General features: G+C 44.8%; 1 protein-coding gene across 3 annotated transcripts in view; it reads right to left on the bottom strand.

The window, feature by feature from the left end:
• The window catches only part of Lmpt (four and a half LIM domains protein limpet), a 133,412-nt gene that overhangs the window by 98,404 nt on the left and 10,539 nt on the right, over nt 1–24,469 (bottom strand). For 2 of the 3 annotated variants that reach the window (XM_076774592.1, XM_076774600.1), the window contains exon 1: nt 2,876–4,894. The exons of the other annotated variant lie outside the window; for it this stretch is intronic. In XM_076774592.1, coding sequence (XP_076630707.1) covers nt 2,876–4,885 — 2,010 coding nt within the window. In that variant the 5' untranslated portion in view covers nt 4,886–4,894. Of the gene's footprint in view, nt 1–2,875; nt 4,895–24,469 lie in introns of those variants that run through there. 3 annotated transcript variants of the gene reach the window in all.

The raw sequence follows: 24,469 nt of genomic DNA, 5'->3' as shown, positions 1-24,469 counted from the left end.
TCTTCCCGACTATGATTCTGCCCATCTCCGATGGACGGACGTTAACGACGATCGACGGCCGTCGATTATTACGCGGACAAAGGCTTGGGCATTTTTCACCACGCGAGGTAAGACGTTGATCCGCGACTGCGTGGCGTGTCCTACACGCGGCGCGACCATTCCATTTGTGGGCGGTTCGCTGACATTTCCATGACGCGTTGGCCAATAGACACAGGAATTACGTAAGGACATTGAAAACTTGCGTTAGGCAGAGCCAATGATACGATGCAACCCCTCGAAAAATTTCTATTTCACTCGTCGTACCTTCAAGTTCAAACGTTTTCGATCCTACATATACAGGGTGTTTGGTAACTGGTGGTACAAGCAAAAAGGGGGATGATTCTACATGAAAAAATAAGTCTAAAATATAGGATAAAAATTGTTCATGTGAGGCTTTGTTTTCGAGAAAATCGCCTTTGAATTTTCGCCAGGTGTCTTGTTATAATATATCTCGCTATAGATCATTGTCTCGATTGAAATTTATGTTGATAAACACTTCCAGTATCATGGAATTGTTTATTAACTTAAACTTAAATTGCAATAATACCCATCAAGACAATCATCTATAGCAAGCACACCTGGCGAAAATTCAAAGGTGATTTTCTCGAAAACAAAGCCTCACATGACAAATTTGTATTCTATATTTTAGACTTATTTTTTCATGTAGAATCATCCCCCTTTCGCTTGTACCACCAGTTATCAAACACTCTGTATAACTATCCGCTCGAAATATCGTAATTCGATAATTACTTCAACGATATTTACAACATAATTAAGATTCTGTCGATTTGTTTGCATTGCAAGATCCAATTGTGAAAATCGTGTTGGTTAAAATAAATGTTAATGTATTGAAATTTCTAAGCCATACAGTCATACAGTACGCATCGAACTTAGTTTTGTAATATTTCAGAATTGATGTTCCCAGCCGAGAAACAATCTTGAACTATGGATCCATTATACCTCGCGTATTCATTTAACGAATGATTTATGGTGGATTATTATTCGGTAATGGATAGCGATAGTACGAATGGGACGGAAAACGACAGTCGAGAAAGTTGATATTCGCGCCACGCATTCTCGACAGGTTGAAAATGAAAATAAAAAACACAAAGTTCAACGACTAAATAACGACTGCGTCGATTAAAGGATTAGCGAACGCTGACAGCCAGACTACTGGTCAGTTTGCTTTCACCCCGATTTACCCAGTGACTTTCAGCGAATTTCTGGTTACCGTTAAAATTATGTAACGAGTGGCGATAGAATTTTACTAGCCGAACGAAACGTTCAATTACGAAACAACCCCCATTTTTGAGTACCCGTTCGCCAATGCAATCATTCGGTATTCGTATTTTTGTTGATCGAGAATATTTTTTAATATACTTTTATTTAAAAATTTCTGAATTCGTTGTCTCGTTAATTCAGCTCGCATTGCAATTAAATTTGCAAAAATATGAAATATTTTACTGAGTCTCGTAATGCTGTATGTCGTTAATTTACGATAGCGATAATAATACGGTTACGATGTACGCGACTCTTGGCGTTTATAGAATTTATTTAATCGGCTTGTACTAGAATGAAAAGAATTTCGTTCGTCCGGATTGAATTTAATCAAAGCACTTTCTACGTTTACTCGTACGCCGCGATAATCCTACGAAGATAAAGAAGTAATTACGTTCACGATTACTTTCACTCGTTTCGTACATGTTCGTCGGATTCCATCGACCGTTCGACGAAGCGTGTCCGAGGATCGCGCGAAAAAACCGTGCACCGATGGCAGAAGGAAAGATCGAGCTTCGAAGGAATCGCGGATCGTACTGGGTCAGACATTCGTAGAACGTTCGTTCGTAAATCGCATATCAGGTGTGATTTTTGTCACCAAAAAGTGAAAATTAACAGAGACGAATGCGTCACAATCATTTCCGACACATCACTTTGCTGCTACTCGAAAGTACAACCGTGTGATAAAAATATTTTCGCGAATATATCAGTCGATAGACGGTGAATTTGTAAAATCGAAAGGACCTCGAAATAAAAAGTATGGAAAGTTAGGATGGAAACAACGAACGATACATTTTAGAGTATTTTATTTTATTTACATTCTTGTCTCTAGGTCTCTTATAATCGGTACGCCCAATCTTCGATATTTATACAATCGAGGAATATATGTGAAGTATGTACATTACAGTTCTTCGATTTTGTGAGTGTACTTAAGAAATTAATTCGGAAAATTGTGACCCCTTTGTCTCGGTTAATTGCTAATAAAGATGGCTATTACTTTCGTGCTGTGTCGCTGAAAAGCTTGTGTAATTTAGGTAAGATTCCAAATGACACTGAGAACGTCACCTACACCAGTGTAACAACAGTTCTAAATATCGATAACTTCCAAGGGACATCGAAATCCTCCAGAGAATCCGAATTCCATCAAATAATCGAATCGTCATTTACCAAAATGATACCACGTTTGCGTTTCCGTCGAAATTTTTCCACGTATCGCAAAATGTCCACTTTCGGTCAGCGTCTCGAGCCAGCGCCAACGTTTAAACGTAACTTTCATTTACGCGGAGTCGTAACTAGCTCGAGCCGTTATCGAATCGTCGACCAGCAAAAATCGACCGCGACAATCTCGATCGTCGGTCGAGCAAATCGCGCGATAAACGCTCGCACCCCGAAACGATCCACCAACCACGCACTCCGGTGCACACTCCAGTCCAACAGCAGCCACGGAAGAAAAGAGAAACTTCCGGTTTCATCTCCTCCATCGATTAATGAATATAGCCTCCCGTTTCTGTACCATGAACGACCGATCGAACGCGATTGACTCATGAAAATGCCATACCCCTTCGCGATAGTTCCAGATCCGTCTCGACGGCGTCGGAACGCCTCTGGAGGATCTCCTGCGTCGATGTTCGTCCTCGTCCTCCTCGCTGTCGTCCTCTTCGTCACCCGCGTCGTAACGCCTGCGTCTTCCAGCGTGGGTGTCCTGCGGGGGACGACGTCGACGACGCCTCTCGACGGTCGTCTCCGGGCTGGAGCGGATCCTGATGATGGTCGCGCCGTTCCTCTCGCGGGTGAGGGCCTGATCGTCTTGGAACGAGGCTTCCTGGTCGTTCGTGAACTCCTGGAGACCCGTTTCCGGCGAGGGATCGCGCTCGATCTCCGAGTGGCCTTCGGGATTCGAGCGGAACCTGCCATTTTCCCGCAGATATTTAACAGCGAAGTGTCTGTTGCTCTCGTGCCAGGACCTGGCGTCGAAATCCTCGGCCCTGGGGTCCTCCGAACCCTCTGGATCGGGGTCAGGCGCCCTCTTCGGTGGGGTCAGGGGCCTGGAGTGTCTGTCCGAGCGTTTCTCGAACGAGTCGTGGCTCTTGCTTCTCGCGGATGGCCGTCGACGAGTCGACCAGTCCTTATCCTGATCCTCCTCGTCCTGGGTTTGAAAGGACACCGTCCCGAATTCGACGTACCTGCCGTTGGGAGAGTGCCTCTTCCTGGAGTCGTCGAACCCTTTGAACCCGCCATCCACTGCTTGGTCCTCGTAGGAGACGCCAGCGAACTCGACGGTCTTCTCTTTGAAGGAGTTCTTTCGTCCCAGGTCGCTCGAGCGTTCCTTGAACGTGATCCTGCTGACTCCAGCCGCGTGTCCTTTCGACGGATTCTTTCGCTCCTCCTCGTCGTCGCGGTTCCTCGACGCGATCCTCCCGTAATCCGAGCCCTCCTTGAAGGAATTCTTCCTGGACGCGTGTTCAGTGTTAGGATCCTTCCCGAAATACTTCTTCTCAACGTCCCTGGACGAGTTCTTGAAGGAGGCCTTCCTACCCAGACTGGACTCCCTGTCTCTGCTCTTCTTGAAGGAGCTCTTTCTCGTCGCCTGTCGATCGTGATCCTCCAACGATGCTTTCTGTTCGATTCCAGCGTCCCTCCTGGGTTCCAGGAGCGCCCTCTCGTACCTCTGTATCCTCACGTCGAAATCCTCCGGGTTGCCCTCGTAAGCGTAACTCCTCCTCTTCGGACTGTCCTTCCTGCGCGGAAGACCTTCGTCCTCCAGCTCTCTGGATCGCCTACGGTGACTCCTCTCCGAGCCGTTGTTCCTCCTCGAGTCCTCGAAACCGTTGAACTTGTCTGCCCTGCGATCAACGGATCGACTCCTGCCCGCCTCCTCGTGCTCCGTCTCCCGTATCTTCAATCTACCGGACTCCCGATCGTCCTTCTGGATCCTCGTGCCTCTATCGTTGACACGATCCTCGTGATCGTTCCTCGCGTCCCCGCGACCGACGCTTTTCGACCTGGACCCGTCCTTCTCTGGGCTCTGCTCGTCCCGTTCCCTCCTCGACCTCAATTTATCCTCCTCTCTGGTCTTGAACCGCTCGATCATCGCCCTGATCCTACGATCGGGCGATCTACCCTCCACCGCCAGGTTCTCGATCTCTCTCAGCAGCTGGTCCCTCTCGTCCGCTCTCTGCGCGTCCTCCCAACCCTCCTTCCTTCTCGATCTGCGCGACTGTTCGCGATCCACGTCGTTCCTGGACCGACCGTTCGTCAATCTGGGATCCTCGAAGCGGTCGGTCTGCTTCCTCTGTCCGAGCCTGTCGTCCTGCACGATGTCCTTGAAGTCCCAGGCGCCAAAGTGCTGCCTGCTCTTTTTGTACAACGCGTCCGCGTCCTCGTCCGAGTGGTCCCTGTGGTCGCGACCGTTCCTGCTCGCCTCCTCGTCCCGTGGTCTCGTCATGCCGAAGTGGTAGCGATTCGAGCCGTTCTTGCACGACCTGGACTGGTCCTCCTCGTCGCGGAAGCGGTCGTTGGCCAGCCTGGCCCCGTCCTTTATCGATGATCCGCGCGGACGGGACATCATTGCACGCGTGTCGCGCCGTAAACTTTACCGAGGCTTCGATTCCAGTCTCCTCTCGCGAACGTTACCGTTTACGGGGTTTCCCCTCCGCACCAGAAATCACACGGCTCGGATCACATATCGGACGAGTCGAGTCGATTCGATCGACGATCGACGTCGACCGGTCAAGGAACTCGACGCGTATCCGTGATACGTGGCGACGAAACCGATTCGACGTCCCGTCGATCTCGAGCGGCTCGAGATCGCGTCGCGGTGTACGCGGATAACGTTTTGGTGGCTCCTTTGGTCGCGCGAGAACGAGAAGCCGAACCCGGCTTCGACCGAACGAGCGGAGCAGACGACCCTGAAAGTCGTCTGTGGACTTTCACGAACGCGAGCACTTTGCCGGTCGGAGTCACCACGAGAGTGTGCACCGGAGGAGAGCGTGTTCCTCCTCTCCTCCTCCCCCCCTGACGTCCTCCAGTCACCCCTTCCTCCGGTGCCCCGTCCGTGTCCACCTCCCCCCGAGCGTCGCGATCCGCTCCTTTGCACCGCCGTCTCCTTCTTCGCTTGTCCTCCGTCCTGCGGTCCTCCCCGAGGTGAGGCGGACCACTCGATTCTCCCGTTAATCCGGCTTCCCCCGCGTCCTCCTACTTGATATCAGCCGCGACGCGACCACGTGAGCTGCTACTCGATCGAGTCCGCACGGGATTCTGGGATTCCCGGCTCCCGGGGATGAACAAGCCAGTTCCCCACCAATGGTATTCTCTTTTTCACTTGAACGTTGTCGTTTTTAGATCGTTTCTTAATATCGAATACCACTGCAATCGAACCGAGACGTCACGAATCTTAACTGGTGCAAGTCCAAACACTCAAATATACTACAGAAATTATAAAATTTCGAATCGTTCTAGAAAAATTATTTTTAGTTGCGTGGATCAATTACAATCATTTTTGGTGGAGGCACATACCATCGGAAACCTACGCACTTTCAAGAAAAAAAATCATGAAGGTGTAAAATTTTTCGACAAAAATAAAAAATTTCAAATCGTTCTGGAAAAATTATTTTTGATTGCAGGGGTCAATAACAATCATTTTTGGTGAATATACATACCCCCGAATTCCTACGCACTTTCGAGAAAAAAATTCTTTACCGAGAATACAATGTCTGACCCCGAAATTCCGATTCCCCTGAAATTTCACGCGTATGTTTAAAAAATCGTAACTCCTAGACGGATTGGAGGATTTCAAAGTTTCGAAATGCAAACAACGCGTATTTTAGTGGAGAATATTTAAAAATACTAAGAATGTTCGAAAAGTTGGTCCTTAACCCCGTAAAGTGAGAAACCCCATAAAAGTGGTCCAAATACCGTTATTATTCATATCTTGCTGGGTCGAATGAGAATAATTTCGTAGAATGCGCACGTAGACTTTCATATATTTTTGGGCCAAGAGACGATGCATGGTACGAGGGTTTGACTGTGTTTGGAACCGAACATGAAGATCGATCGAACGCACGTGGAGCTCGAGGAGCTTGACAACGCGTGGCACGAGTGTGCGACGAGTTTGTCGCGAGTTTGCGAGAGTCGTTTAAGGCTGGGGAACCGTAAATCACGGAACAAAAGAGTCGTAAGAGTTGTAACTCTATGATTTACCGCAATTCGGTTCGGGTTTATTCAAACATACACCCGGAGGGGTCGGATAATGTGTTACGAGCAGTTCTTTTTCTCAAACTACTGCAGATATCGACTCACATTTTTGTTCAAATTGCACGTAAGAATTATTCGACTTTTATCAACTATGGATCGAGTGTAGGACTCATCGAGTACGAGGAAAACTAAGGAGACGGAAGGTGAGGAAAAAAGAGAGAAAAATGGTCAGACCTTACACGGAAATCTCTTCGATGGTACTTCCATCGACCAGGGGAACGAACCTGGTCAATGATTCATGGTGCAAAACGAGAAAGATAAAAATCACCAAAGCCAGGCTTTTTTCCTCGTTCGTTTTATGCAGAATTGCTTCGAGACGCGGGGACGACGCTCTGCGTCCCGAAAACGGTCGGTCGCACGATAAAATCGGCAGTGCGCGTCTAATCGTTTCTCGGACGCATGGTCCCTCAGGCGTGGAACAAAGTGTGGGGAAAACATTTCGAGTAACGAATGAAAGACTGACTCTTTCCGCGTTATTCGTCCGGTAAAAATTACCGTGTTAATCGCAAAATAAAATTACATTTCGCCTTGAACGAATTGGTAAATGGCACCTCGTGGATATTAAAGCGGTCATTTTGTAATTCTACCCAGAGTACAAATAAAAACAAATTAACGACTTTGGTTAGGTAAATTGAAAATTCGTGAAAATAAAATTTTCTAAAATAATTGCATTCTATAAAATTTCATAGAACGTTAGCATTGAGAAAGATCGAAGATATTACTCATCTTTCGAGGCGGGGTCGACAATTTTTGGCACGCTACGCGCGAATTCTGACCCATCATTCGAGACCCTGGCTCACGAAGCAAAGACCCTCGAGTCCAGTGATCCCTCGAGCGAAAAGTACGTCGATGGTTGCTTAATGAGACAGGATAATTTCGCTTAAACAGGGCGACCGTCTCGTTAGGTCGAAGACAATGCGGACACCGGCATCCAAGGGGTGAAATATCGCGCTGTAACCTACCACCGATTACCGTCCCACGTTACGATTTACAACGGACGCGATTTATCGCGCGTGGGTGGCAGTTCGTCGTAAATCGGACACGGACGGATAATTTTCGATCGGGTTTCAAAAGGGGTCGAGCCGTTTCGAAGGGGTCTCTGTAATAGCAATAGAGATATTCCAGCAAAAATATCGTCTCTCGGGGTTGAAAATACACAACCCAAAATATCACATCCGTCTCTAATTTTTCACGTTACTTTACTTTTTTCACCTTCTACTCGCGAACCATCGACGCAATTGCTCTCTGTATAGTTTGAAGAATATCAATCTATGTGTTTTTGGATCCTCTTCAAAAAAGTATCAGGGGTCCGATGTCGAGAATCGATTGGTTACGATTCCAGTTACGAATTCGCATGAAAGCGACGCGTCGCGCGGCAGCTGATCGTCGAGTCCGTAAGCAGAGCCGTTTCCAAGCACGCGTCAACCGTTTAACTGGTCCACTCCGCGACGTAAACGCTCGCAATTAAGTTCCGCTCTCTGCTAATTGCCGGATGAATTTCTAACCGCGACGTCGCGACGACAAAATGGCTCGATAGCGTTTATTCTGGCCAAAACGTGTTCTCGACTCGGTCCTTCACCCTTGGAAATCGTTACTACTATTATTAAAAAGATGCTACGCGAATAAATTTAAATTCAATTGAATTATATCGGTCCCGTGGCGATGTTCGACCGACTTTTTCAAAGGATCGTCGTAGGAGAAGATGCAATAACCGACGGCCTTGATTTCTCGTTTGTGCGTACGGAAAGATCGTTCGTGAAATCGATCGCGCGCAGGCTTTAGCCTACATAACCAACTCCGATATGCTTCTCCTCTCTTCGTGTCGGGCTTCCCTCGTTCTCTTTTCTCCGAGAGTCTCAATGCCGTGAGCACTTTTACTCCGGACTCTCAGACACCGACGAAACGAAATTAACGATCGTTCGAATTTTCAAATTTCGCGCCAAACGTCTCTCGAGATCCTCTTCGAAATCCTGCGCCAATTTTCACAGCTTGCACTATATTTCTGCCAAAATACTTATATGAGGATACTATTACGATCTTGGGAATGTTATACTATGTTTACGTTCGTAAGTTTACGATCACATTCAAAATTTATAAATTAGTAATCGACAAATTGAGTCGCAATGTTTGAAGGGATAAAAGAATAGGGAGAAGTATTGAAAACGTTATTATATATAATACTTATTATCTTGGGAATGTTATACTATGTTTACGTTCGTAAGTTTACGATCACATTCAAAATTTATAAATTAGTAATCGACAAATTGAGTCGCAATGTTTGAAGGGGTAAAGGAATAGGGAGAAGTAATGGAAACGTTATTATATATAATACTTATTATCTTGGGAATGTTATACTATGTTTACGTTCGTAAGTTCGCGATCAAATTCAAAATTTATAAAGTAGTAATTGACAAATTGAGTCACAATGTTTGAAGGGATAAAAGAATAGGGAGAAGTATTGAAAACGTTATTATATATAATACTTATTATCTTGGGAATGTTATACTATGTTTACGTTCGTAAGTTCGCGATCAAATTCGAAATTAAAAAATTAGTAATCGACAAACTCTGTCACAATGTTTGGAGGTGTAAAGGGCGAAGTGTTGGAAATGTTTTCAGAGAGAACGCGTCTGGAACGAGGAGACTTTGTGGAACCTGGAGGTATACAGCCCTGTGTGTGGGTTGCGACAAGGTCCTGTCACAACGCCCCCGCCATTTTGCACGGAGAGCTCTAACCACACGGTGAACGGGGCCTTACGCGCGTATCGACCTTTTTGCCCGAAATGGTGAGACCGAGGGTATCCTATCGAATCGACGGTTTGCTCTTCGATTATCTGTGTCACGGAGAGCCTCCGCTGCCCCTCGCGAGCAAAATAATCGAACGTTCGAGAGCCTAAGAAGACGATGCGCGCCGCCATTCGCGTCCTCGTCGTTCTTCGTTATAAATCAAGGGGTAGGGATCTTGTTTCCCTAAATTTTTTAAGCGACAACTAAACAGTTGTTCCCATTTACAAACACAGTGATAATTATTTCCAAACCTAAAAATATATTCTCAGATTTGTTTCAGATTGTGCAAAGATAAAATACATACGTTTTGTCATGTTTTATAGGATCTTGGTTACGAATCGAAACTCGTACACGATTGTGACGTAAGCATCGACGCCGGAGGTTTCGATATCGCAAGCAACGAGTCTAAACCGCGTTTGGCCTGATTCTAGGTTGCGTTTGGTACGCGACGGTTCGAATCGACAGCATCGGACAGAGGAAGGTTTCAATCGGCGACGATTACGTGGATCGATGAACACGAGAGTGCGGGGTCGATTGCAAATTATGTCTGCTATCGGGGCTGGCCTGGTATTCGCGTGCCCATTAATTATCGGAGGAACGTGTGAACGACGCCTTAAAACTGTTGCTGCTCGCGATACACCGCCCTTGAATCCGAGAAATATGTGGGCAACGACTGTGTCACGTTGCACTCGTGCCTGTTCCCGGATTAACCTCGTTTTTATTTATTTAACGGGGCCATCCCCGTTCGTTTCTATCAGAAATCCTCCAACGGGCATCGTACGGACCCACAGAGACAGATTCTTATTTTTTTGGAGGGAGCAACATCACACAAATTTTGTAATAATATACCGTGGACAGTAGTTCGAGTCAGAGAAATTCTAGTCGAAGTGGTGGACGTTCGATTTCCGGAAAAATGAATATTGAAATCAGTCTAGTGTGCTCATATGCTGTGTATGCATTTATCGTTAGCATTTGAAGAGAATAAAACGTAAAATGTATCTAATTTTCAATACCACCTTCGACTTTGGAATTAACTAGGGTTCCTGTAACCTTCCAAACTTTCAGAATTTTGTCACCGTTGCTCGGTACGCGAGACTAAGAGTTTACACGTTTAGATTAAGCATCCAAGGTTATCGAATACAGACTAGAAACCTTAGATTATCGATCGACCCTCCGCGAGCCCATCGAACAAGTTCACCATCGTTCTAAAAGGAGTCGAGGAAGCCACTGAAAAGCTCTAATTCAATTTAATTCTCCGGTATACCGTTAAACGGTTAGCGACTCGCGCCGCAATTGTTCAGCGCTGGTTCGTAATATAGCAATGAGTCACTCAAACCTGTGGCTGAAAGTTCCCGTTCCACTAGAGAACCGCGCGCCATTGCTGTCGAAACGAAGACCTTCGAATAAATCGACGCAAACGTTTCGAATTACGAATAAAATATGGGCTAAATACTATCCGTTCGTCCGTTTCTTTCTAAATATTTCAACTCAAAAAGTTCTCTCGCTTGAACAGTTATTTCGGATTCCATTTTGATTTTTGGTAAACTTAAAACAATATACGACCTTTTGAAATATGTGTAAATCGATCTGTACAGTTTGGAAAAGTTATCGTTATCAGGGTTCGGTAGAAAAATTGACGAAAATGTCGTTTGGAACCGGAGGATCCAAAATGGCGCGTAGAAAGCGGCCATAACGGAGGACCATCGACGAAGATCGTGCTATTTGCGACCTTTTTACGCCTCGCGGTGTTACTATTGTATCGCGAGGCTGCATCTACGAGACGTTGATTGATAGATTATGTTTCAGGTCGGAGGGAAGAGGAACGCCGTTTAGAATCTAGCCATCAAGCCTCGGGCAGGTTTTTGCTCGCGTTGCCCGTTAGCTACTCGCTCGCGCGACGAAAAAGCGGATGACGTTATATCCGAGAGCACGATACGCTGTTACGTGTCTGTCATCTGGAAAACATTTCTCGGGAGAAAAAGGCGCGCTGAAGTACTGATACTTTCACGAAGTGACGAGAAGCCGCCCAGGTCACATTCCTCCGACCAGCTACCGGGGAAAAACAAACATTTTTTCCAAGTTCAGAACCTGAACTACTCGTCGAGAATCTTTTTAGCGTGGAACGAAAACAAATTCTGAAACGAAACCTGTTCGTTCGTTGTATTTTAAAAGAAATCGACGCGTTGTGAATTTAAAATTTAAATCGTTTGAATTGCGCGCGGTTCGAAATCGATCGATCGCGGCGGTTTAATCCGACGGCGACATCGCCCGGTGATTGCGAGACCGTTTCGATGAATATCGACCGTATCCCAGGCCGGTGTTGCAGGGACCTGTAACGCGCTCGAAATTTGAATCTCGAATCTCGAATCTCGTATTATCGAGCGAATACACGACGGGTCGAAGGAGAAAAATAAATCGAACGTCGATTAAAATTTCTGAATACGGCGGTACGACCTCCCCCGTCTGCGCGGGAAAACGCGACGTGTAATTTAGGTTAAATTGTATGATTATCAGGCGATGAATTGTCGAGACGTCATGTTACGTCATCCGTATTCCGCGTTAGCCTTGCTCTTTAAAAGGAGTCGTTGAAAGTGATTCTTAATACTTCGATTTGTCGTTATTATTTGCATTATTATTGCCGTTATTTAAAGAGGCGTGCTCGTTTCGATGTAGCTGCTCGTCCATCGAATATATAAAATAAGAAAATCGAAAATTAAAACATAAAGGATCAATTATCGAAATTCGATGTCGACCTCAATCCCGCATAATGTGTACGTCGATTTGAATTACGGTAACGTGTACGGTCGGTATTGGATGCAGATGCTGGGCAAGGTTACTCGTCCGGAGAAGTTACGGAACAAATACGGGAAACGAGCGTCACACTGCGGGGGAGTTATTCTACCTATTCCCAGCCGTTTCTGATAAACCATTTTCTGCTTACCCCCGATTCGACTCGCGGCCTCCCATAATGCAGTTATTCCACGGGACGATCTTGAAACTTTCCGCCATTGTTGGTCGAAACCAAACTAATCTCCCACTACTTTCTTCCAAAGAGCACAAACATTAAAAAAAAACATACAAAAAAGACTCTGTGTTCTTACAACTTCATCGAGATTCATCGAATCCCAGATTTATTTTTTTTTGAAAATTCAATTTTTAATTACGCATAGCTTGAAGGGGACTGCAAAATATTAGCCAAACACGTTGTTTGGCTCGTCGAAATCCAGATACTGCACGAGTAGAAAATATAGTTTGCGATTTCTTTTTAACGCTTTGCCGTTCCAAAGAGTTTTAACGCAACTCTAAGGATCCCAAGAGTCACGGATGCACGCAGCGATGGCGCAATTGCGTATCGCGCACCTACGAGAAAAATCCCATCGCTGGAGAGACGGTCGTCTTTAATTGCTTCTCGTTAAGAGAGAAACCATGGAGAGTCTCGGTTTTCCAGCCCGTTCTTTTCGCGACGACGACGATCGTTTTCGCGCGGAATCGTCGCAAACAAACGTCGACATTGAGCGACAGCTATATGATGTCACGCGCGCGGAAGTGGCGTCACTTGGCCGCTCAATTTAAAGCATAAATAATTCGTGTCTGGTCGCGGCGAGACCTTTATTTCGACTCTACGCTCCCAGCATGATAATTCGTTCCTCGAATTCGTTTGCACGAAGATTAAGATAATTTCTCGCGACGAATCGAAGGCGAAGAGACGACGTCGCCGACGGGGATTACGCAAACCGCGCCAAACCATCGATACGAAACACGCAGAGACCAATCGAGGCCTCAACTGTTCCAAGATTTTGCATGGAATTTACTTTTTATTTCTACAAAATCTATCGAGGCGGTTTCGAGACGAGCTTTCGAACTGAGTGAAACGAAGTTCGACTTCAAATTACCAAACCATCAAGAAGAAACACACAAAGACCAATCGAGGACTGAAACTGTTCCAAGATTTTGCATGCAATTTATTCTTCATTGCTACAAAATCTATCGCTACGGTTTCGAGAAGAGCTTTCGAACTGAGTGATTCAGTTCAGAATCAGTGATTCAGAGTCATCAATAAGAATCACACAGATCAATCGAGGCCTCAAACTGTTTCAAGATTTTGCATGGAATTTATTCTTCATTGCTACAAAATCTATCGCTACGGTTTCGAGAAGAGCTTTCGAACTGAGTGAGGAGTTCGACTTCGAATTAATTAACTCCCAGAAAAAGTAGATGTTTAAAATTTTATTTTGAACTCCTCTTCTCGAGACGAAACGTTTCAGTGAACATCGGGTATCGGTTGGATCAGGGTTTACCGACAGGTGTGGCCCGACAAAAGCGTGGGTGTATCGCGAAAAAAATGCCTGATAAATTAATGAAACGACTTCATTTGCAAAAGAGCTCTTTCGTCGCTCGGAATATTTGCTACTATCTCCTTTATTATTTATTTGTGGTAATAAAATTTGAATTTTATATTGATCGTGAATAATTATAATGAATACGATCAAGCAAAAATGTTTTAACGCATCGACTGACGCGTTATTTTTATAATAGCTTTTGCTTGCCCAATTAGGAGTAAATTTGGCATTGGTGAAAATAAAATCGACGTAGAGTTGTGTTAGATTTGCAGATTAGGAGCACACTGTCGTTTGTTCTTGTTTGGAATGTGCGATCGTTATACGTTAGGCGCGTTTGGCGTTGATAGCTTGCGTTCGAAGTGATTCAGATTAGATTGTCAGGCATTGGATACACGTATGGCACTATGACCGAATGCAGTCAATCGTTTGATTAAATTATAATTGCTCCACGGGTAGAAACCCTGGCCTGGAAGGACTCGCGCGCGAATTTAGCGTGACATTCAACGCGTTAATGGAACACACGCGGTTTATGCAGATTATTGATACCGAATATTAAGATAAACTAAGAATATCAAAAGGAAGAATTACTTGTTTCTATAATTTTGTGATAGAGTTGGAAACAACTTAACGTGTCTGAGTAATAATGACGTCAAACCAGAAACGTAGTCAACATTATGAACGTGAATTTACGAGGGTAGAGCAGGGCGAAACATAAAATTAGATTATTTCCAACAGGGGAGAGCACGCAACACGTACCAGCACATAATTTCAAATTAAATTGTAAGATCCGCCACGATTCCGCGATCTCGCAACGGCTAGATTAAGCGTTTTCAGTGGTAGCTCATTATTATGGTCAAGGATAGACATAGGTTGACCTACTCCGCGAGCAGCTACCGTCAGAAACTTATGCTGCACTCTTTCCAGAGAGTACAGTGTTATTTCGAAGCAGATGGAAACCAAATAGATGACTCATATTCCAACCAGGATCTAACAGATGCGAAATAGAACGATCGAAAGCGTTACGTGTCTCTTTCGAATCTATTATTAACGAAGTAAGAAAGCCAAAGGGTCCCGTGGCAGCCTTTCCTGCGTTATCATAGCGATTTTAAAAATCAAATCTTGGTGCAACGAATGCACCAAGGTCGATACTTTCGTTTGTTACAGGAGACGACCTCGTTACGAAACATTTTCATACTCGTTTCATCGCGATAAATTTATCATTCAGATATTATTAAAATTATATTTGCTAGGATTATCCTCCATTTTACAATATTCGATACTTTCACTCGTTTCAATTATCAATGAATACCGAGTTCCTAAGTCTTTAGATACCAGCAATACTCCCGGAACCTTGGCAACTTATGTTTGACCGATTTCAGCAACACGTGGTCGATCGATTGTTTCCACTTTGATGTACTTCCTACCAAGAAAACCAGCACGTAGGCTCGGGACAAATCGTTATTGTTAACACGAGGTTCGTCCGTCAGGGAATGCAACTGGTACATTGTTCAATCAGTCAACCGCGTTTGACGACTATATCCGTCACGCGTAAAATTAGTTGCCATTTAAATTGTAATTTTAACGAGAACTAAAATATATTCGTAAATTTCAGTATATTTAGAATCTTTGGAAAATAAACAAATGCGTAAAAACTGAAAAAAGGTCGCCATATCTAACTGGTTAATTACTTCTACAAAAGTAAACTTCGATTTCCGCACGATGCATTTATCTCGAGTCGAGCGAGAATAAAATTTAAATAGTCAAGTATTCGCGGTCCCGTTGCGCGCGCATCGAAAATAAAAAGAGCGGGAAAGTGTCATGGAGGTCGCGTGCTGCCATTTTTCGGATCGCGCGATCCCCGAAAAAGCCATCGCGAGATAAGAACACCAATTTCGCGTGTTTGATATTTTTCAGCGCGTGTCGTAAGTTTTTATCCGCCGGGGGAAAAGGGAAAGGGAAACGAAAGAGCGAGAGATACGGACTCCGGGAGGGAGGGGAAAAAAAAGCGAATGGCGGCGTGCCAACTGCAGCGTTACAGCATCGTTCTTCGATCGTTTTTTTTTTTCGCCCCTTTTAATCTGCATATGCCTCTCTTTCGCTATTAGACTTTCGACCGACACGCGACCGATATATCGGCGAAGGATTAATCCAGCAATCGACACAGTTCCTTTACGTCATCCCTACAGGCGGTATCGTGCAACAAACCAGGGGCTTTCCCTTTCTTGCCGCGACGGATCCGTGATTCATCGAATCGTTAGCACCCGGCCGCCTCGCGGGATTCGTTAACGAACCGCTCGAAAGCATTCCAATTAGCATTCCGTTCTTACATTATTCATAAAACCGACCTACCGGAACGACCTACGCTCCGCGGCGACACATTCCGCCGAATCGAAAATGCACGTGCCGGAACGGGACTCCGTGGATCACGTGGAACGTCAACAACGATCACAGGAACCTAACGCGCCCACACTAAACTCCTTTGCACAGTAACGAAATTGAAATTATATTAAATAAGATTTAATATAAAATTTCTTACAAAAAATAGGGGGCCTTAAAGTACTGTAATTTAAATTAGAACAGAGTTTCCGTAACCTTTTTATCGCTCTAATGGAGCTCATAGATCTTGTGGATTTAAAAATAATTTAGATAAAATTTAAGTAGAATTGTTTCGAGGATGATTACAGTGTTCACGTTTCGGTGATTTTTTCTTAATAAATCGGTAGCTAAATTTTGTTTAAATCCATGAGAAGATCTGTGAGCTCCATTAAAGGGTTACGAAACTCTTCTGTAATTTACGTTACAGTTCTCTAAGGTCCTCTATTTTTTGTTTAACGTACGGTCCAAACCTCAAAGAGAAGAAAGTATGAATAAGAGTACGTGTGTGCCTTTGAGCGCCATTTTGAATCGACCGTGTTTCCGATAGAGGGTATGGGGGAACGTCAAAGAAGCCATGCTTCGTTTAAAATTCGAAATCATGCGTTAGTTGGAGGAGGAACGTCAATTTCATGTCTGTTCTCGTTCCTATTTCCCTTAGGGAGTCGCGAAGGATCGGACCGATCAGCGGCGAGGAATTGCGTCGAATGTCCGCGAGCACCGGGGAATCGAGAGGACCTGGAGGCCCTCCGACACCGACATTCCCCAACGATTGTGTCACGCGTGCTTATAGGCTCTACGATGCATTTTCGTCCGGTCTGCGGGCGCTGTCAGGTCACTGTCACCTGTGCTCGCTATCACCTGGCTATCAACGACAAAATTCCATCGATCGACGACTTGTGGCTCTGTGAGGCCCAGAATCCACGTTTAACCCTTTACTTCCCGACGGAGCAATATTTTTCAGAACAGTACAGACTTGTTAACTCTATATATACTCTATATATTATTTATATACAAAAAGATTATCAGGTCGATATAAATAATCGACGAGTGAGTTATTTATAGTTGATCAATTTATAGAATGAAGGAAGAAGAGCAAACTCCAGTCTACGAACAAAGTTATGGGAATTCTTTGACAGTTTACTAGCGGAGATGGGTCAATTTTGACCCGTATGGTATTCGTACCAACCATTTACTCCAAATTACGAAAACTATAATAAACTACGATACAATAACTTTTAACTGCAATGTTTTAACTTGATATAAGCTTGTTCGAGACGCATTAAACTTTGTCGAATTCTGGTTACAAGCTCTCGAAGTGTGTACGACGCGGTTTTTATTCGAAACGATCGCATGTACGTCACGCGGCCCCCCCTTTATTAGTCAATCAAATTGCGCGTTTGTTTTGTCCGTGATTCGATTCCTAAAACTGGATCCACCCCGCAGTTTCGAACGCGGGGTCTAAATTTGAAGTCTGACCGCGCGATAAAGGCCATTGATAAAATTATTTCGCCGCCTACTAATGTCGCGGGACTTCTTTGACACCGAGAAAGCTGGGTCGATCGGCTTACGCGTTTCCGGCGTTCGACACGCCGTCCTAGAGTAACGAGGGATATTCTCTTAAGAGGGAACACCGCTGTCAGTCGTCGATTTTTATAAAACTTTCCACGAACGATCGTTGATCCACCGTACAATTATAAATTACTCGATTTCTACTAAGACTTTAAAGAAAAAACCACCCCTTATGAAGCTTCAATGACGGATTGTTAAATTTGACGAATGGCAGGAACGAAATACGGCATAGTTTCTGTGTTGGGCCGAACATCTGTACAAAGTTTCGTAAAAATCGACGTCTGACAGTTGGAAGCGTTGTCGGTAGCATTCCAGATGTTTTATTCCGTCTCCGCGCGTCGAGTGTTCGCGACCGTGCGATCGAGTTACGCCTCCGGATTTTAAAATTCAATTGCTGTCGCATAGATGAACTTTTGCACGCTCCCCTTCTGGCTCAGCCTACTCGAATAATTCGATATTCGAATGTTCCATAAGCATTCGAACAAACTTGGAATATCTGGGGATCCTGATGTCGCTATTTCCATTCGAGTAGCATTCAAATAGCGTTCGATAGTTCAATGTTCGTGTAGTCGACTATTTGAATTGCATTTGGTAATCAAATCTGAATAGTCAAGTACTCGAATAGTCGAACATTCGAACAGAATTCGATAGTTCAATATTTGAATAGTATTCGAATGGGATTTAAGAGGTGAATAGTTAAGCATTCAAATGGTCAAATACAAATGATTCGAATGGTACTCGGTACTCAAATATTCGAACGGAATTCAACAGTCGAATATTTGAATAGTATTCGAATGGAATTTGATTGGCCAAGTACTCGAATAGTTAAGCATTCAAATAGTCAAATACTCGAATACAAAGGATTCGAATAGAATTCGATAGTCGAATATTCGAATAGTATTTGAATGATCAAGTACTCGAATAGTTAAGCATTCAAATACACAAATACTCGAACCCAAACGACTCGAATGGAACTCGATGCTCAAGTATTCGAACAGAACTCGATAGCAGAATATTCGAATGGGATTTGGATTCGTCAAGTATTCGAATAGTGACAATTCCGCTTGCCGGTTCCACTGCACTCGACCAATGACCACGATCGGAATGCCGCGCCACGCGATCCGCTATATTTAGACACGCGAGTTTTAATTGAGCACGCGACAACCTATCGGGACGCGTGTTCGACGTACCGAGACAGCTGGAGGAACGAGAATAAAAAAAACGAAAAAAAAATGAAAAGAATACCGTCGCGACGGGTTTTCGATATTCCCCGTCGCGTGACAATCGCTCGCTCGGCGGCGCGACAATGCGAATCGAGATCGACGATCGCGAATCGCGAGCAGTATGTTGCAAGTGGAACGCGGAATTTAATGGTGGACATTATTGTTCCGCCTCTGGCCTTGAGGTGCGAGCCAACGTCCGCTCGCGTTGTGAATTGCAAACCTGGGCGTGAACAAGTGTTTCGAATCGAACGACAAAGCTCGACAAGGTGGTACGATAGTCCCTCGCTTCAAGACCGAGTTCTCTCCCCGCCTACAAGACACGGAATCTAGTCCTCCGACGAAATTCCACCAAGAAGAGTAATTTTACTGTATTTTATTATATTTCAGGATTCGTTTTGCGCTTTTTCGTTACTTCGTAAGAGTAGAGAAGGCAACTCGCCACATTCCACAGAGAATTCTACGGGGTTTCGTGGATTACGGTTTCAAGTGCGAAGGTTAACATTCCTCCACGCTAGTTTTAGCGTATTGCCGTAGCGGGACCGTCTTCCACGCGTCCGCAATTAAGTCATAAACTCAATGCCAGCATGTTTTCCTAGCAATCTTCCTTATTAACGGCAGGGGGACATTATTGTTCAAATGCTCGGTACATCGCGGGAAGTAATTTTCTTTTATCCTCGTTTACCTAACCGTCGTAAGCGTTTACGGTGCTACTGACGAAGAATGCCTGTTGTTTTTTCGTTAATGCCCCGTCATCGAGCTAACATCTCAGATAAGAGTCCATTACGTTCTTTCTACTTTAACTCGCTTCTGCTGTAAATGATTAACGACCATTACGTTACGTTGCATTGATACGCTCTTCGGGAGGGGAAAACATCTATGACGTTAAATTAAATATGGCTATGCAAAAATATATCTCCGAGAATGGTAAGCCGTACACAGAAACGAACAACAGGGGGAAACAGGGAATTCACGAATAAATATGTATAGGCTCCTCCAATCTTGGAAGGAAACATCTCTCCCAAGCAATATATTTTTATTTATATCTACTTTGTTTCCCTCTCTTGCGTTTGTCTTTTTATGTATGTATTTTTCGTAAGATCGCTCGGAGGAAATTTTTATTTTTCTCATCGTGTTTCCGAGTACCACCCCTTTAATTGATATTTATCGTTGACCAGCAACAATGGTTTATGACGGTATATTATTCGGTTGAATAATGGGCAACCAACAATGTATTTATGTTATCTCATCCTCGTCGACGTTGTAGCAAATCACTCGCTCGAATCAGCGCGATCAATCGAATGTCTGAGAGAGCTTGGCTGGGATCGGGTACTGCGATTAACGTGGGCGGATGACGTCCGCCTGAGTCCACGAAAATAGCAATTGGAGGAAAACGTTGCTTCTCGCGCGAACTTGCGGGACGAACGCATAAACGAGCGCGCGTACATCACGCCGATCCGAGCACAAAGGACATCGAGCGCCACACGAGTTACATAAAATCAGTGGTTCTTACACATTTTGTACCGGGCCCCCTTTTGGGCCCTATCTCCCTCCTAATCTCTCGATATTAACTAAATTTTAATCGTACCTTTCGAGAAATTCCGAGGCGAGATAATGGTTTGGCAATTTTGTAATTTAATAAACTGGAATTTTTGTAAATTCTCGTGATAGCACACCTGTGCAAAAATCGATGCTTGGGGGGCCTGTGATTGAAATGGAAGGAAAAGATAAGGCGATTCTACCTTAGATGCCCGGATATTGGGAGTCGATCGAGTGCTTGCGAGAAGAACGGTCCCTCTAGCGGCGAGTACGGGGAACGACGGACCCCACAGATATATTAATTTGAATTAAATATTCGAAAGATAAATGTGTAGACGTGAGTCAGAATTACAGTTGAAAAGAGATTAATCTGAACTTTGGTACGTTTGGTCACCAACGAAGACCACGGTTGAATTTATCCGTGGATCCTTTGGAGGTCCCATGGTTAAGAACCACTGTGCAAAAGCGTGAAACGCGAACGCACGAATGTAAATCCTGTCGCGCAGATTTACTATGACGGAAACAGCCGGGAACGGGGGAGGATTAACTTTTAAGATACGGCCGACAACGGAGTTAGGCTATCCGAGTATTTAGGAGGATGTCCAGGCGCGTGTAACTCAGCGAGAGGGGAAAAAGGGAGAAGCCAACGGTCATAATTCATAAATTATGCAATGGCGTGTTAACATGGTTGACCGTAGGGTAATTGACCCTTATTAAATAAAGTGGTACGACCCTGACACAACCAGGAACCACGGTCAATCCTGTGTACCCGGCTTAATGTAATTTAATAACGCGCTTCCTCAACATTAATAAAAGTACGCTATCGTGCGCCACGAAACGTCTGACAATCCTTATGGCTCGCTTCGATTAGGTTCCTCGATCAATATTATCGCTCGCCGCGGATTACCTCGGCCTACCTTAGGGTTGGGATAGGTGTAGCCACACTGTGCCCCTCGTATGTGCTCGTTAAACTGCCCCGGACCACGTTTAGGCCAACAAAGGGAACGAGTCTAAATAGAGAAGAATAATTCAAACTGATATTGCTTCCTATCGACTAAAATTAATTCAAATCCTCTTATTCAACGTAGTTTAATGTTCTTCGAAGAATTGTGAAGCTGGATTGCAAAAAGTAGAATTCAATATTACCCAAATTACGACTTTTTGAACCCCTAATAGATATGTGTGGGGTCCATCGCTTCTCGTACTCGCCACCAGAGGGTTACGCTCTTGTCTCTTTCTCTCGCAAGCACTCTATCGATCTTCTCAACCCTGTGAAAAATTTTAATGGGAGATTCTAGAAGCCTGAATCTGAAGTTGATTGAAGCTTTGTTAAAAAGTTAGTAACTTTTCCCAGACTTCTCGACCGACTGCACAATAGACAGCGTCTAAGGCAGTTTGCTAGGATCACATATGCATCGAATAGCTTTCGGGATGAATAAATATCTTCCAATGTGTGTTGTCTCACAGACAAGAAACAAAAAGAAGAAAAGCTTTTACTTTATTGGCTATTGGAACCATCCACGGACTATGGACGTTTCTCTATCGACGATCCAATACCAGTTAACATATAACCTTACACGCAGCACTAAGTTGCAGAATTTCTAGCGATCTCCCCCCCCCCTCCATGTTCGGTGTATGTACTCGAGCTAAGCCCCTAATAGACTAGGTCCAAAGTAATCCAGATTCCACGCAGCTTATAGCGCTCAACGTAGAGTCTAGTCTCTGCATAATGTAACAGTCCGTAGCAAGAAACCTAGATTCCTGTCGGTCTCGCGGCGTCTGTCTCAGCCTTTAAGAAACGAAGCCTGGGAAGAAAAATTTCGCTAATGGTAGACAGATAAAAAAAAAATTGCTTCACCGGGACGAACAATGAACGCGTGGGTCGGACTTATCGAGTTGTCGCGCCTCGGAAAAGAATGCGTTAACTGAAAAGCTACAGAAGCAATGACCCTAAAATTTATCGCGGCCGAACGATCGTAAATTCTAAGTCGCCGCCCGTGTCGACCACGACGACGATAGTCTTACGGAATCTTTCCACGAAACCGTCTACGCGATAACGATACACCTCTGTACGAACCGCGAACTGGGTAAATTAAACGGGCAAATTATCGCCAAGTTACGTATTCAGCTCCCGGAGTTCGACGCCCCCCGAGTGCTTTCGAAGCTCGCGCGCGACGCGTCGCTTTGAAGTTATACTTGCGGTAAACCGTCCAGAAAATCGATTCTTTTCTTTCACATTTTCGTGTTAGGACAGCAATATCCTTTCCTCCCGATACCTGATCGAAATACCTGATTTTGCTTCTGTTTTCCTATCGTTATTTTCAAAATTATAATCGAAGATAACAACGTCGAGCTGACTGTGCAGGAAAGTACAATTATCGCGTTGTTATCGTTTAATATTAGATCATCCTGGAAGGTTTCGCGGTCGCTGTGGTATCCGAGTTCGATACCGTATACTTTTCTGCTATCGTACAGACTCGGTTATGCGAGTTTTATGTTACGTAATCGAAAAAGAAGACGCCAAACGGAGGAGAAAAATGGCGGAGCAGTGGCTGATAAACAGCGACGGGGTCGCGGGTGATAAAATTTTTGCTTGAAGCGAGGTATCTAACGAGGCGTCCAACGCCGGGATTCCTCGAACTTGGTCGTCGCGTAATCTTCCGTCGCGGGAAGAATCCCAAAGACAGAAACGATCCGCGAATGAAAAGCCTTCTGTTCTTTCGCCGAGCGCGCTTTTTCTTCCCCGTCTCCCACGGCTCTTGTTCGCTTACAAGGCACCCGGAGACACCCAAAGAGACTCATTCGCGTCCCGATGCATCCGCTCGATGATCACCAAAAAGGGAAACCTGGTGGTCGGATGTAAATCAGGCCGAATGGCCGTTGGCTATGCCACGTGCTCCAATCCGACCGCGAGAAACGTCGCTAGATCTCAAAGTATTGTTTCGCGTGTTACGCCGCGACCCCGATTTCTCTATTAACCGACGTCCCTATCAAAATATCGAGAAGGACTTTTTTCTTCTATTCACGGAGTGTTGTAATTACTATTTTTATTTTAGAGAACTCTACGCGATCTCCCTGTCGAATGGACCAAATTCTATTGTGGCGACGGTTCGTGCGTTCGCCACTAGAGGGCTACGCTCGAGTCTTTGCTCGCAAGTGCTCAATGGACCACCGTCTAAAGAGGGCTCAGGACCGCATGAAAACTCCTAAATTAATTATAAATTAACTAATCCTCTATTTCTAGTCTCATTGCCCGACACACAAACGATAACGAGGTTTTTGAAACTTTTCACCCCATCCTAACATAACTAGATACTAACATTCGTACTTTAAATGCAAGATACTGCAGCCACCCAAGAAAAAAGGACCAAAAGAGAAGGCTCAGAATGGAACTCTCCTTTCCTCCTGCTATCTGGCTCGCTTTTTTACTATTAAATAGAGTACAATAAAATTATCAAACATTTATCTGTTTGTAACTTCCCCAAAATTAACTAAATATAATATACGCAGCCTGATAGAGAATCGAGGAACACACGTGGCGTTCCACTGAGAAAGATTATATGCCCCTTGTAAAAATAACATCTCGCGTTCGCGGAAACCTTTTAGATTTTCTTTCCGCGGAACAGAGACCATCCAAGGGTGAAACGTTCGCGTAAACGCAGCGAAATAGAGACTCCGAAGGACGTGGGACGATTATTCGAATTCCACTCCCCCGGTTTCAGCGGAGATTCGTCCCTCGAGACTTGGTAGACGCGAGCCACGTATAGGCTAACCTTTCGCCGACGAATCAGGGGGTGGGATGAAAAAGATCGAAGGGTGCAGCCTAGATAAGGTCTAAAAAGGGCGTGGCTGATTATATACTCCGCTGTATAATGCGAACGATGTGTTCACCTTTTCATGGTTGACACCCTATCCCCAAAGTTCCGATCCAATTAATCGAAACCCGACACGCTTATTGGAAAACGTTTAGGCGAGCGTACCGAATTTTCGACGACGATCCTCGCTGTAACAGCGTCGTGAACGGTCCCTTGAACGCGAACTGTTGCGTTCGCGGCAATATCTGCACGT

This window comes from Colletes latitarsis, chromosome 2 (genome assembly GCF_051014445.1).
Source record: "Colletes latitarsis isolate SP2378_abdomen chromosome 2, iyColLati1, whole genome shotgun sequence".
Classification (NCBI taxonomy): domain Eukaryota; kingdom Metazoa; phylum Arthropoda; class Insecta; order Hymenoptera; family Colletidae; genus Colletes; species Colletes latitarsis.
This window is presented reverse-complemented; position numbering and strand designations above follow the sequence as displayed.